Source organism: Brassica napus, chromosome A2 (genome assembly GCF_020379485.1).
Source record: "Brassica napus cultivar Da-Ae chromosome A2, Da-Ae, whole genome shotgun sequence".
Lineage (NCBI taxonomy): Eukaryota > Viridiplantae > Streptophyta > Magnoliopsida > Brassicales > Brassicaceae > Brassica > Brassica napus.
In genome coordinates, this window is record NC_063435.1 from 3,027,018 (window position 1) to 3,043,612 (window position 16,595).

At 38.2% G+C, this 16,595-nt stretch overlaps 4 protein-coding genes across 6 annotated transcripts; 1 reads left to right on the top strand and 3 right to left on the bottom strand.

The window, feature by feature from the left end:
• Positions 1-3,243: 3,243 nt before the first annotated feature.
• LOC106425679 (translation initiation factor eIF-2B subunit gamma-like) lies at positions 3,244-6,286 on the bottom strand. Its single transcript, XM_013866390.3, has 13 exons — positions 6,123-6,286; positions 5,944-6,039; positions 5,762-5,839; positions 5,294-5,374; positions 4,973-5,192; positions 4,826-4,884; positions 4,653-4,702; positions 4,494-4,581; positions 4,165-4,404; positions 3,987-4,079; positions 3,811-3,915; positions 3,602-3,718; positions 3,244-3,517 (listed from the first exon to the last, which is right to left on the bottom strand). The coding sequence occupies exons 1-13, from the start codon at positions 6,186-6,188 to the stop codon at positions 3,452-3,454; spliced, it is 1,359 nt and encodes a 452-aa protein (XP_013721844.1). The 5' UTR covers positions 6,189-6,286; the 3' UTR covers positions 3,244-3,451.
• Positions 6,287-6,568: 282 nt separating this feature from the next.
• Positions 6,569-8,254, bottom strand: LOC106425747 (dr1-associated corepressor-like). The gene is made up of 5 exons (XM_013866459.3): positions 8,048-8,254; positions 7,631-7,703; positions 7,450-7,543; positions 7,255-7,365; positions 6,569-7,172 (listed from the first exon to the last, which is right to left on the bottom strand). Exons 1-5 carry the CDS (start codon positions 8,078-8,080, stop codon positions 6,725-6,727), a joined length of 759 nt encoding a protein of 252 aa, XP_013721913.1. The 5' UTR covers positions 8,081-8,254; the 3' UTR covers positions 6,569-6,724.
• A 751-nt stretch (positions 8,255-9,005) lies between these two features.
• Positions 9,006-11,724, top strand: LOC106425796 (tyrosine-specific transport system). Of its 3 annotated transcripts, XM_048749541.1 has the most exons (14): positions 9,011-9,430; positions 9,515-9,555; positions 9,643-9,735; positions 9,820-9,894; positions 9,965-10,014; positions 10,096-10,185; positions 10,273-10,329; positions 10,404-10,473; positions 10,552-10,653; positions 10,734-10,786; positions 10,873-11,023; positions 11,104-11,188; positions 11,279-11,407; positions 11,482-11,724. In XM_048749541.1, exons 1-14 carry the CDS (start codon positions 9,118-9,120, stop codon positions 11,667-11,669), a joined length of 1,497 nt encoding a protein of 498 aa, XP_048605498.1. In that variant the 5' UTR covers positions 9,011-9,117; the 3' UTR covers positions 11,670-11,724. The 3 variants fall into 3 exon arrangements, with proteins under 3 accessions (XP_048605494.1, XP_048605493.1, XP_048605498.1); XM_048749537.1 differs by having other exon boundaries at positions 9,006-9,430; positions 9,820-10,014; positions 10,556-10,653; XM_048749536.1 differs by having other exon boundaries at positions 9,006-9,430; positions 9,820-10,014; positions 10,408-10,473.
• Positions 11,672-13,252, bottom strand: LOC106425797 (elongation factor 1-beta 2). The gene is made up of 6 exons (XM_013866514.3): positions 13,047-13,252; positions 12,855-12,971; positions 12,700-12,766; positions 12,399-12,525; positions 12,066-12,179; positions 11,672-11,982 (listed from the first exon to the last, which is right to left on the bottom strand). The coding sequence occupies exons 1-6, from the start codon at positions 13,130-13,132 to the stop codon at positions 11,819-11,821; spliced, it is 675 nt and encodes a 224-aa protein (XP_013721968.1). The 5' UTR covers positions 13,133-13,252; the 3' UTR covers positions 11,672-11,818.
• Positions 13,253-16,595: the final 3,343 nt, after the last annotated feature.

Here is a 16,595-nt window from a genome sequence, read left to right on the forward strand (position 1 = left end):
AAATATTTGACGTCGTTTATTGTTGACGTTAAGTGAAACGACGTCGTTTTCAAATGAGATGAAACGACGTCGTTTTACACGATTTGAAATTAAAAAAATGTAAACCCCTGGATTCGAACCCAGGTTGCTTGGTCAAATGGGAAGGTATTTTACCACTGGGCTACTGGCACTTTTAATGTACTTACTAACATGTTTACTTTTATTTGGTACATATTAAATATAAAAAATTCTCTAAAAACTTAATAAGATCTTTAAAATTCCAAAAAAATTAAAAAAATAAAGAAGATTTTTATAAAATTAATTTTGAAGATTTTAAAAATCTTCTTTATTTTTAATTTTATAAAAATCTTCTTTATTTTTTAATTTTTTGGAATTTTAAAGATCTTATTAAGTTTTTAGAGAATTTTTTATATTTAATATGTACCAAATAAAAGTAAACATGTTAGTAAGTATATTGAAAGTGCCAGTAGCTCAGTGGTAAAATACCTTCCCGTTTGACCAACCAACCTGGGTTCGAATCCAGGGGTTTACATATTTTTAATTTCAAATTGTGTAAAACGACGTCGTTTCATCTCATTTGAAAACGACGTCGTTTCACTTAACGTCAACAATAAACGATGTCAAATATTTCTGTTAAATTTGTTGACGGCGTGCTAAATTGGCAAGTCAGCGAAAACATTGTTAATTAATTCTAAAGTCAATGAAAGTTTGGTGTTTTTTTTTTGCCAGCCCCAAAGTTCATGTTTGTTTTGGCAATTCGTGTAAAGTTGATGTTTTTTTTGGCCGAATTCCCGATAATAAAAGCTAATATAGATTTTTTTTTAATGTAGTCTTGTTAAAACGTACAGTTATTTTTAACTTGATTTTTTTTAAAGCAACAAATTTAATATCGATCTGCATCATTGGTTTAGTGAGTATAACCAAGTTTTAAGTGGATTTACCGGTTTTCAGCACAATCCAAATCCGGCTAAAAAAATTATTAAAGGGAAATTTTATGTTTACCATTTTCATGGTACCACTTTTCATCTTTACCACCACTAAAGAGACATTTTTAAAAATACATTTTTCATTAAGGGGTAAAAGACTCGTATACCCTTGTTATATATATATAATAAATCATTATTTACATAAATAAAAAAATTATGTTTTCTAATTATACTTTTTCAAATTTGAACTTTTTATAAATGTCTTTTTCTTGAATTGTTTTTTCGAAATTTTTGTTTTATTTTTTTCAAAATTTCTTTTTGAAAATCAAAAATTATGTTTGAAAATATTTTAAATTTTTTATTGTGTTTATTAACGCTTTTTTTGTGTTAACATATTTATTAAGAAATTTTTTTTACGCCTATATTCATCCAACTTATTTCAATTAACTAATTTTATATTTAAAGACATTAAAGAAATAAATATAATTTAAAACCAAAAAGACTAATATACCCTCTCAGCGAGGCTGTGGCTATCAGTAGCTTGGCCTCTTCTGGCTCTAACGTGAATGTAATCTTTGGGAGGCTCTTGTTCGCTCGCTCTCTTCACTTCTACGTCTGTTGAGATGCTACCATTTCTTGGCTTTTTGCTTTTTCTTCCCTCTACTCCTTCCTGATTTGTAAACCACCCGAACATTTACGTTTCTTCCTGTGATTTCTAAACATGAAAGCACATTACAAGTTGACTTAATTTTTACCTTGGACTTAGACCCATTTCTGGTCTTCCTCCGTTGGTTAGCTCGGTTAACTGAATGGTTACGTTTCTAGTCACATGTGTTTTGAAAGCTAAATATAAAAAGTTAGAAAATAAGTAAGGAGAGCGATGAGATTTGGGTGAGATTACGTTAGTACCAAACCATGGGTGTAGTTTTTGCAGATTAGATTTTTTGATTTAGGATAGATTTAGATTAAGAGATAGAGCTTTATATAAGAGAAGTATCAAGAGGAGATGGATCACAAAATTAAAGATATTAATTTCAATCAAGACCTCCTCATGTGAATTCCTCCTGGAACCCAAAGCATCGAGGAAGACTTTCCTCCAAGAAGAAGAACGTGATCTCGGAGTCCTATTATTCCTGACCCTATTCCTCCTCCTATACTCAACCAACACACAAACCATATGCAACACACACTGCAACGCATACCCCAAGAGTCAAACATAAGCGGCATGATCGGATGCTCATTCCTCGCCATCACCAGAATAGCCCCAGCCACCGAGACAAACGCCAGGTTCCACACGATGTCCAGCACCACGATGGGCTTCGAGTAGGCCCAATTGCTCTGCCTCTCCTCGAGCTGCTCCGCCGCGGCCTCCCTCACGACCATAGAAGGCTCCCGCATCGCACGCCCTCCGCCGCTGCTCGATCCGCTCAGCAGCCTCGCGGCTTCCCTCAGCCATGGTCTCCTCACGGATGATGATCTCCGTTGTTCTCCTCCTCCGTTGCTGTTGCTTCCCTCGTTATCGTCGCCGCTCAGAAGCAGAGGCGCTAGATCAATGGCGTCTGATGACGGTGGTGGCGTCGTGAAGATGAAGTGGAAAAGTCGAGGGGGTGGAGAGACTATAGACGCGGAAAGAAATAGATTTGTTAGGGATGGGCCTAATGATAATCTGAATAGAGCCAATACAAAAGTGTCAAGCCCATACGAAAGCTATTATGACGTGTCAAAAAAAAGTACTATGATTGGCTGATTTTATATGCTGACGTGGATAGGCTCAATGGAGCTCATATATCCCTTTTAATATAGTATAGATTATCAAGGATAATAATACTTAGAATCAGTCAACAACAATATATTCCTCGTTTCTCAAATTTTAAATGAAATGGTTATTTTATTAAACCACTTGCTAAACAATTATCACATTTTGAAAAGTAAACGCATACATTAATATTAATTGTTATAGACTAATACAGATATATGTAACTCGTTGAACAATGAAGGATAGAAAATTATTTTATTGGTGGAAGTGGTTTTCCTAATTGTAGAAATCTACTTTATGAGAAAGCAAGACGTGTAACCGGTGCAGACCAAACAATCTCTCTAGTTTCACTCTTTAGGGCCTACAACGACTCTTCATGCCTCTCACAGAGACAAACTACACATGAAGTCACTTACAAATTAAACAGGCTGTACATGATAATGATTACTCCTATCCTATCTCCCATCTTTACAGGAAGACTTGAATCAGGGATGTGTGTAAATAAAAAGGCTGTCTATGCATGTCTTCTTGATGTGATCATCTCTATGGAAAACTACCAAAAACAAATAATAGATCTTACATGAAGTGTTTCGGTCCAAAAACAGTTTCAAGGCTTCAGCACGTTTAAATTTGAATAGCAAAGTATCAAATCCTATCAGCAAAACATAGCAATGAAAAATCGCACTCTCTTAAAAGCTCAACAAAACCTTAGTGGGGAGGATTCTCACTCTTCTCATCACCGCTCTGCTCACCAAACGAATGAATGCTATCATTTTCTGGCGAAGGTCTCTCCCTTGTGCTCACCCCCGGCGTAAACTACATAGCCTGCTTCCACCTATAAGCAAAAATTGATGTTCTGATTAGAGAATCGATAAACCACGGTGTGTACTTGGGAACTAAAAAACTGAAGGGAACATACTTGGCAGTCTCTCAAAGCAACACGCTCTTGAAGCTGCGCATTGCTGCAAATGACTGAGCCTTGTATTGAGCATCCGTCTCCTATTGTGGCATGGTCCATCACAACTGAATTAACCACCTGTCACCCACATACATACATGCAATTCAGTTTAATATCGAAATGTACACAACTTTTAGCTGGCTAAGGTGAGTAAAAGCTCTTATTGTTACCTTCACATTAGAGCCTATCCGGCAATGTCTCCCAATTACGGATCTTTTGACACTGCATTTATCACCGACTTGAGAGCCTTCTCCAAGCATACAATGAGGTCCAACCTGCAACTCACAAAAATGTTATTGACGATCACGACTAACAGAGCAAATACCCAAACATGTAGAGGACGTACTGTGGTTTTTGATCCAAGCTCAGCTGATGGGTGGACAATGTTGTGATGAGAAGAAAAGGAGTATCCGGATAGGTGGTTTGCGTCGCCAATAACCTGTACAATTTTGAATAGTTGCGAAGCTTTAGATGTCAACTGAGACCAAAAGACTATAGAAGGAATCCATGTGTGGAATACTTACATCTCTGTTTACGTCCATGAAGGCTTGGATGCTATTTAACCGGACGCAATACTTACTTTCATCCGCTATATAAACACAGCATTTATGGGTCTTTCGGCTATTCAGACCTGATTCGTAAACTTGATGAAAGCTTGGCATAGATGCGTTGGAGAGAATTTGAGACAAAACCACCTCGTTGTTCTGCATATTATTCTTTCCATTGTCTTCTACAGTTTTTTCGTCAGGGAAGATCTCTGACCTCTGATACTCAACAGGAAAAAAACACAAACAAAAGATCAAAATGGTATAGTCTCCATTATTTTAATTTGCATGGACATTATCCAACTAACCAGCTGCGTACGAACAAGATACGGGAGCACATCCTGTTTTAGGCTCCGAAAAGTAGGTTTTTGATCCAAAACTTTCTGCAGGACTGATCTGTGAGACACAAGACAAAAGAACACAATGAGCGTCGACGGATTGTAAGCAGGAAAGCATGTCTGACTAACCTCTTGAAGGCGTATATATGAGAATCCATGAGATCTGATCGAATTTCCATCTAGATAAAAAATGAGAAAATGATATAACTGTACTATAAAATTTATTAATATACGAATCTCTACACAGTTAGATGACAAACTGCATTGTAGGTAACTAAAAGCATACAATTAGAGAACATTACCTTGCCAGCCGCACAGAGAATGCTCTTTTTAATTCGGGTATCTTTCTTAATCTCAGCCGCTATCACAATTCAAAAGGAAAACAAACAACAGGTTCAAGCACTTTGTTGCCTCTGAGAAACAAATATAAGCAGGATTCGAAATAGGACCTGTGGCTATGTGTAACAAGAATTGTTTCGAGGAATCAAGCCCTATGATATCATAGCAAGCAGGTTTTTTGGTTTTATCTTTCCCGCCAGCGACCCCGGATTCCGATGGTCCACTTACTGGCTCAGCACAAAGCATTGCAGTTACTGATGCATCATGTCTTCTATGAGTGGCGGCGACAGCACCAGGAGAAACATCAGAAACAATGTCTCCACTTACAATCTGCGTTCAGGAAAACAACCAAGTAAGCTAGACGCTTTAAAGTTACACAACGCAAAAGCTCTGAAAAGGAAAAGCTAAGAGACAGCTTTATAGTAGCTAACCAGAATGTCTTTGGCAGTCAAGTGGTGTGCAATAGCCCTGAGGGCTCCAGCAGTCCCGACATTCTCAGCAACAGCAGCAACCTAAAGTAAGATATCAAGTAGAACACTGAGTAATTTCTAAAGCTTGTTCAAACCTACCAACCTCAGGACAAGCAAAATATACAAAGCCTTGGGAGAAGCTATAAACCATTGGAGACACGATAGCTCCAATCAAATTAAAAACTCAAAGGTTCCTAGTGTTACTGTACTTCCATCTGCCTAACAGTTACAAATTCTAAAGACAAAGTTAACAACTTAACAACACAGAATACAACAAAAGCTTCAAGTTCAAAAGCAGTAGGCCATAGCTATCACTTGCTTTATATTCTATGTGAAGCACCAGTGTTGCATTGCATTGGTACTAATATATGAAGCAATTAGCTCCTCCATCTATTTCTAATGTAAATATCACTATCCCAATGAGAATACCTCAACATGTAAACGATCAACGCAGGCAGAAGATATCCATCCACCAACTTTCAGAGCAGCATCTTCTCCTTCAACAACCTGTTTCCATCAACCCCCAAGCGAAAAAGAAAATCTAAAGTCTCAACGAAAATCATTCAATCTAGGCAAAAAGAGCAATTGTATGAAAGGATAATTAGGCGTACGACGATCAGATCCTTGAGATTACTACTCTCGAGCAGATCCATAACGTAAGATAACACCGGACGATTCGCCACGGGAAGCAGCGCCTTGGGGACTTCCTGTAACAGCAGAAAAGGAGATTAGCTATATCAGCCTAAGCTTACGGAGAAAGACTGTGTTTGCAGATGAATGAGAGAGAAACCTTGGAGACTAAAGGCTGGAGATTACTGGAGAAGCCGCCGGCGAGAATCACAACCTGAAAATCCATTTTCGCAACTGAATTTGACGGAGAGAGAGAGAGAGAGAGAGAGAGAGAGGTTTCGCCTTTTCTGGGGTTTTTGTTGTTTTAGAACAGTAGTAGACGACGGTATCAAACCCGCTAGTTTGTTTAGAGTCTTTCCTTGTTAATCCGACGCCGTTTGGTTAACATTGTTTATTATATTCTAGTTAGAATTTATCAATTTACTGCAATTAAAATTTAAACATACTCAGGAACTAAGATATGTGATTTCATGTTTGTGTTATTGCACTTAAAAGTCTACTTCAAATCATATATGCTTTACTTAAAACAGCCAGAAACGGTTATATCTCTGTGAATTGAAGATAAAAATATATGAAACCACATAATTATAAATGTAAAAGAGTGAATGACTGAATAAATTTGTATATATTATTGAAGATTTCTTCCAACCTCCAATGTACTAACACCTGCTTATATATATTGTGTGTGTTAGTTCCTATCTTGTTTTCCTCTAATCTTTAGCTGAAGTCATGTCACCTAACCTTAAAACAAACCCCTAAACTTCATTCTTCATCATAATCTTCCTCATCAGCACTAACCTCTCTTTGATCACTATCTATTTTCATATCATTGATCCCAAACAACGGCCAACCTGGTCTTCCCTCTAGCTCTCTTTCCGGGGATGTAGCAAACTCTCCGTTCTCATCTAACTCCACGTTTAAATCAAAGTCCCTTACTTTCAACTCTGTGTTTCTGTGATTGCCCTTGTGTGAGGCAGCTTTCTTCCAAGTTGCAGCCTCATGAGAAAGGCTCCAGTTTTCAGGAGATGGGCTCTTGCTTCCTTCGGGTGAATCATCTTCAAACTTCAGAGACTGGTCATTTCCCATTCTTCCACCACCCTGTCCACGTCCTCTGCCACCACCACTATGTTTGGCAAAATCAGTCTGGCTAGTTACCATGTCAGTTGTCTTCATATCTTTATCGTTGCTAATACTTTCATCCACAAGTTTCCTGAAAAATATCGTGTTAAGACATGAAACCTATACCAGAGTTTAGACATAGAATATGAGGAGTGGACTTGTTGGGGCCTAACCTTCTTTTGGTAGCTGGTCGGTCTTCACCTTCTGAGCCACCTAGATCAGGAACTTTACTGACAATGTCTCTTAGAAAATCAAAGACATTAAACGCGTGCACACACTGCTTCCTGTTAAAGATAACAAGAATCAAGAAACAAGAAAACTATTTATTTTATAAAGCAAAGGCGAAAGAAGGGATTCACAAAACTTACAAATGAACAGAGTTGAGTGTTTTTGCGCCTCGGCTGAGAGTTACATCATATGTGTGATTACACAAGTCTTGTAGAAACAGCTCCAACGCTTTAGCTGCAAATTTTAAACAGTCAAAACGACGAGAACAAGTACACACAAAGCTGTATGAAAAAAACCAAAAAAAAAAAAAAATCAACTTACAGACAAGAAGTGGGACAGCCATTGCTATTTTCCCGACATCCTCATCAGTTTGCATAATCTTCTTAATCCTGGTCTGAAATAAAATTTGAGGTTCAATAACGTTAGGAAAGATAATCAAGAAACCAAGACAAGAACATTTCAACCCTATACTGAATTTACAAGACACTATAACAACTCGAATCTATAATACTATCTCATCTTTAGTCTTTAGATATCTCAGCAGTTTATTGTATCTCTAGCCATGAACAAACTAGCTTTCATGGAACCGTGAAGAAGAAAACATGTAAACACAGCAAAAAGTCAACGAAACTACATTCATAAAGTGACAAGACACTCTTCTTCAAGGCTATATCCATAAGAAGAAGAGCAAAACCTAACTAACATGTGTAGAAACAGAGAAAAGTGGTTTTGTCATACCGCTGGAAAACGAGTTTGGAGCTTCTTCTTCATGGCTATTGTTTTGTTTCAAAGGAAAGAGAACCAACTCCGTAAGTCGGGGGAGAAACAAGATAAAAACCCTAAAAATATAAAAAAGAAAATCTTTACTTTCCGTGCTCTCTGGAGTTTTATATAAGAAGATAAACTCTAAATATACTAATGTTGATACCTATCTAACACGACAAGAAAAAAGGAAAAAGAGTTTGGATTTTTTTTTTCTTTCTGTTAAAGTCTCTGTTTCTGACCCGTTCTTTCTCGGACCCAAATCGGCCGATATGGACTACTTTCTTCTTCCCCAATTCTTTTTTGGGTTGAAAAAAGGAAATAAATCATTTACCTACGTGGATTCTTTTTCCACCTCAAATTATAAAACAGGTTATGAATCATTTGATCTCTCTAATCAAAAGTATCTATAAAGCTTTTACTAAGTTTGACCACAAAAAAATTGAAGACATGTGTAATTGTGAAAATTTAATTCCTAATTATATTGTACAATGATAAAATTTTGTTACTATTGCTAGGTAGAAGAGTTTTGCACACAATCCTATATATAATTTTAGACAAATATACACACCGTTAAAGAAATATTTTAATGAAAATCTCTTATATTGAAGCATATCATAGCATACATTTCATTGAGTATTTTAATGAAGTTTTTCCTTTAAAAATCTATTAAAAATGATGATAATAATATTTGAGATATTTTCGAAAATATATATTTTATAGTTCTTTATAAACTAAAATTTAATTAAATGTTTAAATACTAAAATAAATTAATTTTAATATTTTAATAACATTTAAAGGATGGAGTTGGTCTAAAATCATAGCTTAGTATTATTATTTTATGTTTTAGAAAGAAAAAATAGCTTTATTAACATAAAAGGGAAATAAAATGGAAAAATAGGACAGCCACACATGTTAATCTCGCAAGCTAAGCATAACCTCTCTCTAGTCTAGTCCACAAACCTTTTGAACTGGACTCGCAGAAAACCAGAAGACTGATCACTGTATCTGATCTCAGACCGAGATAAAACAAAACATAGAGAGATATGTCTGTTTCTCTGAGTAACACTTGTCTTCCACTACGCACAGATTCAGTTCCACAAAAACCTCTAGTTCTCAATGGAGTTGTCCGTTTTCATTTACAAAGATCATCTCATGTTTCCTCATACCGTTTCGGTTTCAACTCAAACCCATTCTTCAGAACTCATACCCCAAGATTCTCCAAGTGTTCGCCTCAGAGAGTGTCCGATAAACGCAGAGAAACACAAGTAACTACTGAACAAGAGGAAGAAGAAGAGGTTGTCGAGTTTCAGAGGCTATTCTCTAACCTTAACCGATCAACACTAAAGCGAGAATCCGGTACAAAGTTGTATTCTTCATTTTTTTTCATTCAAAGACGCATTATTTGGATTGAGTTTTGGTTTAAGTCTCAATTTTTTTCAGGAAGCTTGTCCAGTGCTATCTTCTTGGTTGCTGGCACTACAGTAAGTCTTCTTCTTTCTCATAACTTGAAAGTTGAAACGGTGGGAAGGAACCAAACTTGTAACTCTCTATCCCTTTTCTTGATTTAGGTAGGTGCAGGGATACTAGCTATTCCAGCTGTCACACAAGAATCAGGTTTCTTGGCCTCTGCAGTCGCTTGCATTCTCTGTTGGGCGTTCATGGTGATTTACAGACGCTTCTTGGTTTCTCTGTTTTTGTTTTTTTTTCTTGCAAGTTGGTCATTAGAAACATATGTTTGGTTTCAGGTTGTCACAGGTTTGCTTGTTGCTGAAGTGAATGTCAACACCATGTCTGAGCTAGGCTCTGGAGGCGTATCTCTCGTATGTTCCCTCTCAGACCGACACTTCTTAGTGATGTCCTGCTTTGACTTCTTGGTGCTATTTTTGGCAGGTCTCGATGGCGAAGAGGACTCTTGGATCTTTTGGAGTTCAAGTTGCATCGTAATCACCCTCTCATTCTCATTTTATAACTTGCTTTCCTTAGTTGTTCTCATGTTTGAAACAAGCCTTTGTGTTGTGTAGTTGGTCCTACATTCTCATACATTACACCCTCCTCGTGGCCTACATTGCTCGGTCTTCAGGCATCCTTACAAACTTCCTCGGCATTCCAATGTACTCAACCCCAAAACTGATTCTTATATATGCAATGACAGCTCTGAGATTTGTGCTAATGTACTTATTTCCCTGAGAGTCTTGTAGATGGGAGAGTGCAACTCTTTTCTCACTTGTTCTTGGAGGCATATGCTTCTTTGGAAGGTTAGCTTTCCATTTTAGAGCAGAATAGTTGTAGATTCGAGTAGATAATCAGAACTTTCTCCATGTGGTTGTAGCCAGAGATTCATAGGTGCAACCAATGGAGTTCTGGTGTTTGGACTAATTGCATCTTTTGCAGCACTCGTGGTAACATTTTTTTCGTTAAACTACTTTCCTAGAGATCAATGAAAGTGAAAACCAAACTATAGATGATTGTTTTGTTAGACAGTAGCGAGTGGAGACTTGCACTGGGAAGCTCTTCTCAAGGCCAACTTTGAAGCTGTTCCTATGAGTATACCCATCATTGCCCTCTCTTTTGTTTACCAGGTAGTCTCATGACTCAACTTTAAGTTATTGACTCCAAGATGAAGAAACTTTCTAAACTGAGTGTTTTTTTTTCCTTGCAGAATGTGGTGCCGGTTCTCTGCACAGATCTTGAAGGTGACTTGCCGAAAGTAAGGTGACATCACACCCTGCAGTAGTGATAATGAAACTCACTGAACCAGTCTTGACTAACTCAGGTTTCTGAATGTCTTTTATCTTCAGAACCGCGATTGTTCTTGGCACAGCCATACCACTTGGCTTGTTTCTTGTGTGGAACGCTGTGATTCTTGGATCGTTTCCAGATACTGGTGTGTCAGCTGAGAGGATGATCGATCCTCTGCAGCAGTTGAGATCAACCAGTGTCACCGTTGGTGTAAGTTAAAGTTGTTCTTTGCTTACTAATAAACTCTCAACAATCACTTTTAACTCTTTGTCTTGTTTTTGATCACACAGCCTTTTGTGGAAGCTTTCTCTCTAATAGCAATCGCAACTTCTTATATAGGATTTGTCTTAGGCCTCACTGACTTCTTCTCTGATTGTGAGTATCATCATCAAACAACTGAACTTCATCTTTTCTTTTCAAATCTACTGCCCTTGTATAACCTTTCCGTATTTGGAAATTTTCAAGTACTGAAGCTCCAGACCAGACAGAACAAGCCTTTTCTTTACCTTCTTACACTGGTTCCACCGCTTGTCCTCTCCCTACTGGACCCAGAGATTTTCTTCAAAGCTTTAGATTTTGCTGGGACATATGGAGGTACAATACAACAAGTTTCTTCTTGAGAGTACCATTAAACCCAACAACAAAACTAACTGCTGTTTGCTTTGTAGTTCTGGTGTTGTTTGGAATCCTACCAGCTGCAATGTCTTGGTCAGATAGGTACGTGGTCTCATCATCAACAGCGACACAACTCGTACCAGGAGGAAAAGTAACGCTTTCTCTTGTCATGGGAGCTGCAGGATACGTGATTGTTTCTGAAATTATAGAGAACTTTTCAAAGTACTTGAGTGTTTCTTAACATAATGTAAAGGGATAATAAGCATTGATAGCATGTAACATAGGTCTTGCAACTAGAGAATAAGCATCTCAAGCAAACAACAAAAGATAACAAAACTTGGAAGGAAATCAAAATGTATCGTTTGGTAGGGGGAGAGGTTTTTAAAGTCTCTAGATCTTGTTGAATGCGACGATGTCAACACTCTGGATGTACTCGTTGTTAGGTTCACAGGTGAGGTAGTCTTCAATGAGGTTGTCTGGGGACACGAGGTCATCAACGATTGTGAGCATGATCGTGAGCTTCTTGATGCCGTAACCAACTGGAACCAGTTTTGCTGCAACAATTTAAACATTCGATTAGAAAACTGACCAACACAATCACTGCAAGCATAGACAAATGGAAAAATGGTAGACGTACAAGCTCCCCAAAGAAGACCAGGCATCTCAACAGCGCGAACACACTCCTCAAGTTTCTTCATGTCAGTCTCGTCATCCCATGGCTTAACTTCCATGAGCACAGAGGACTTTCCACCTAACAAAAAGTTCAAAATTCAAAAGAGAATAAGAACTCATTCATTTCTGCTACTCATACCCCTTGCTTTACATTACAGAGATTGTTATTAATTGACTAAGTGACTAGATTCTCAATGAACACTAGCTAAGCTAACAATAGTATAAGTTCTGCTCTCCATAGAAGCAAAAAGACACAAGCTCGTATACTAAATTGAGTTGTTTCAAGACAATGGCTTACTCTCTTTGGGCTTTTTGGTGTCCTTCTTGGCAGCCTCCCTCTCCTCAGCTGCTTTCTTTTCCTCCTCGGTCTCGTCACCAAACAGATCCATGTCATCATCATCATCAGCTGCAGCTGCTGCAGGTGCCTGTTCACCATTTAAGCAAAATAGCTAAACACACAAAAGAAAATGCATTTCCATTCCAAACAAATCTAAGTTTCATCTACCCTAATCAAAGCATTCCTCAACACTATATTAATTACCATTTTCGAAGTCTGTGCTTTCTATCAATAAGCAAAAACTAAGATCATGTAAAGGTACCTCAGCTTGAGCAGGAGCAGCAGCAGCAGAGCCACCGATACTAACTCCAACGGCTTTTCCAGGGAAGCTGCAACAATTTCAAACTTGTAAGCTAGCTAGCTCTTGGAAGATAAATGTTAATTCCAAATCTTAATAATTTGATCGAAAGGACGAACCTTTTAGCTAGATGGGAAGCGACGCAATCGAACCACCTGCTAGCATTAGGGAAAGCATCGCTAGGTTTCACCGAAACGGCAGCGTATACCTTCACATCATCCACAGACAATTGATCTCTGCGAAAAATCAAAAACTCTCTTTAGACTTCGATCGAAAAGCAATTGAAAGAAGGAGAGTGAGAGAAACTTTACCCGGAGATGTAGGTTTTTCCGGCGAGGTGCTCCTCCACGGATTTGAGGCCTTCCTCTGTGTGTAGATCTGAGAAGGTAATCGCCATTGATGCTGATTTAGGATTAGGAGGGAGGAAGTGGAAAGAGAGACGGAGATTGAACGAAGCTGCTTTTTAAAACCTATTGACTGAGAGAAGAAACCCTAAACCCGATTTAGAAATAAAACTGGTTACGGGCTAAGGTGGATTTTTATAATTGGGCTTCGTTGTGGGCCTTTGTATTGCTACGGTTTAGTGCTTTTTTTTTTTAATTAAAAACTAAGAAAGAGATTTGAGCCCAAGGTGGCCCCAACCCAAAGTCATTACACAGATAAGGAGTTTTCCAATCTAGATAAATGCGAGAAATAAACAGATGCAAAACCAGAGGAGATCGATCAGATGTTGCTAACGATGCCGATGATTTCTTTTGACTGGAGGTTGCCGGAGATAGCTCTAACGAGCGTTGGATTGGTGGAGAGAAACCTGAGTGATGAAACTCAAGGTTTAGCGCCATGAAGAGTCGCATCAAGAATAAACTCTTCATACGAATGAGAACGGCTCTAGAACCGACTATATTGATCCGGGAGACTAGGTGAATCTCAACTGATCCGGAAAGCAACACAATCGATAAGCAAGATGTGGAGGTCGTTGAAACAATTTTCTTCTCCGAAACCATAGTTGGATTTGGCACTGAACTGAACAGAATGGTTGACTTTGTCGGAGGGAGTTGTCGGAGGGAGACGCTTGGCAAGATGGAGTCTAGTGATGTAGCGGATGGTATAATCGAGTCAGAACCACACACCTCGACATTACCGTGTCGGAGGCAGCTAGTACTAACCGGAAGAGACTTCAGCCAACAATCAGCAGACTCAATAACGTTTAGGGAAAATGCAGGAAGCGAAGCCAACATGGTTATGAGACCCATTACCCAAATAGAATTTTTAAATCTGTAAAACTTAGGCCCACACCATAAACCAAAGCCCAGGCCCAAAATACTCACAAAGACAATTAGGGTTTTGCCGTGTGATGACTCACGCGCGCCGTCTCTCGATTCGCCGGAGCGAGCTGTAGCTGCCAACCTACTGAGTCCGGTGAGGCTCAATGTGACTGGACGGAGCGCGGAGGAGATGATGTGTTGTGGGTGCTGGGTCTTTGTCGTTGAAAGGGTGCTGGGTTTGACGATGGAAACTTGGGAGAGCCTTGCCATTGTCGGAGATGTCAATAAATATTCTCTGTAAGGATTATCTCCACAGAATCTTCGGTGAGCCGGTGATGTCTCAGAGACGGGATACACGGCAGTACCAAGACCAGCAAGACATATGACAAGGGTTGGTGACAGATTTGCTATGCAGAACGGAAGAATCTTGTCATAGATGAAGGTGGCGAGAAGTGGTGGAGGCGCTTCAGATACACAAAAGCCTTCAGATCTGGCGAGCCAACACTCGGGAGGAGTAGATCTGGTACTTTTGTTTCCACAGAAAAGAGCTGCGCCGATGGTTGAAGAAGGATGTACGATGACGGCGGTGAACAGAGGAGACTCAGACTGAGACCCAAGCATGGACTCCGCTGGTACAAGGAGGCAAGAAGATCTGGTGTACAGAGCTTCGAGAGGATTCCAAGGAGTAGGACCGTAGGAGACGGCGAGGACACAAAACCAGTAACTGAAGGTGACGTAAAGACACGAATAGAGCAGAGCAGAGCAAACTATGAAGAGGAGGACCCGACGCCGGCGGCCGGAGGCCTTACCGGCGTCGAGACGGACGACGGACGACTCTGCTTCAGGAATCGGGACTTTGCTTAGAGTATGCCTGATTCTTGATTGATCCTAGTGTTCTTTGTCTAAGGAAGAGTTTTCCGCTACGGTTTAGTGCTAAGAGATATATATTCCGGGAAGAAGAGAACACATTTGAATTTGTTAGTTTTTTTTTTTGGTTATTGTTGAGACTGTGTAGTGTTGTATCGGATAATCATTAATCAGGGTTTGCTCTGAATTTATGAAACTTAAAACATTTTACGGATTGAATGATTTTTTTTTTTTGTTAAATTATATTCAATCCAAAAAAAAAACTCAAAAGACTGTGTGTTACATTGGGTGCTTTTAAAAAAAAATTAAAAGTGTTTGAATTATTAGAGTACACAAGACAGGCCCAAGACAATACCAACAAGCTCATTTCTATGTTATAAATCCACGTGTGTTAGGGTTCCTTTGCAAGTGAGTTAGTAGTATAAATAGGATTGTAATGTGTTGTGACAAAGTAACTTTGCTGCCTTGAAAGGCAGCCTCACTTCTCCTTAATGAAATATCAATTTAAGTTCTTGTGTTCTTGGTGACAAAGCTAAAGCTTCTTCTCTTCTTTACTTTCTTGTTCAATAAAGCTTTAATAAGCTATCTCCATTTCTGTTTAAATAAAGCTCTATGAGCTCAATCTTTCTAGTTTCATAAACACTTACATGAATGTGAATAAAGAATAACCTAATGAAAGACTATCCTAACTGCTTATTCTTGATCAAACCAGGTCATTGTTTATCATGATGTCTCTACAGTTATGGATTGAATGAATATGAAAAATGGATGGTTCTCTACATATTAGTCACAAATTTTGGAAATCGAAGCTTTCAACTTGTTATGTCTAAGACCAACCATGCAGTGGTCCTGAGCATAGCGATTAGCGAAGTAAAACATTGGTCTATGGTCACCAAATATTTTTTAACAAGTTATATTGAAGAAGATTTTCATATTGTTAGATAAGATACAATATTTATATAAAAAATTTATTTTGTTAAAAACTTACTAATATGTTTATGCCCGCCAATATTTCAGGGACGCCCCTTCCATGCGAATAATCATATGTCGGTGTATATGACATAAAGAAGTCTTCTTTGGTTGGTTGAAGGAGGCTTTTGAAAAGGAAAGACAATTTATCATAGTGTTACTATTATCATCCTATCTCATTTTTGGATCTCTCAACCAATTTGTGATCGATCCATTTTTGTCAGAATGGCCTTATCAAAGAATTCTTATAACGTATATCGTATTCACAACTTTTTTTCTCCTTTCATTATTCACCAAACTGTGTAGCTTTTCTATCCATGTTTTTCTTCTTTTAAACGTAGAGCGCATCACTTTAATAAAATGAGAATGATCTGTAATATTCGTTTCATCATGCAAATTTGGTACGATGGAGATACGGCAACCGCTATTTTTAGAAAATACTGATTTTAATACTACATAAAAACAAAATATAGGAAACAAATTATATAGACCATCGCTGGACATAAGAAAAATGTGTAAATATATTAAGATTAAGACAAAATTAATTCAATGATGTTACATTTCTAATTATTAACTTCTGGTCGGAAGCATATTATGGGACTCGTCTCTGAAACGTGAAAACCAACGCGGTTCTTTCTGTTTTATTAGTGCCGATTTGTCTTGTTCTGTATCAGTCTTGAACTCGTTTCGTTTATAAAACGCACGTAAAATGTAGTTCATACTTTGTAATACAGGGACTAAAGTTTCAAGATCACTCGT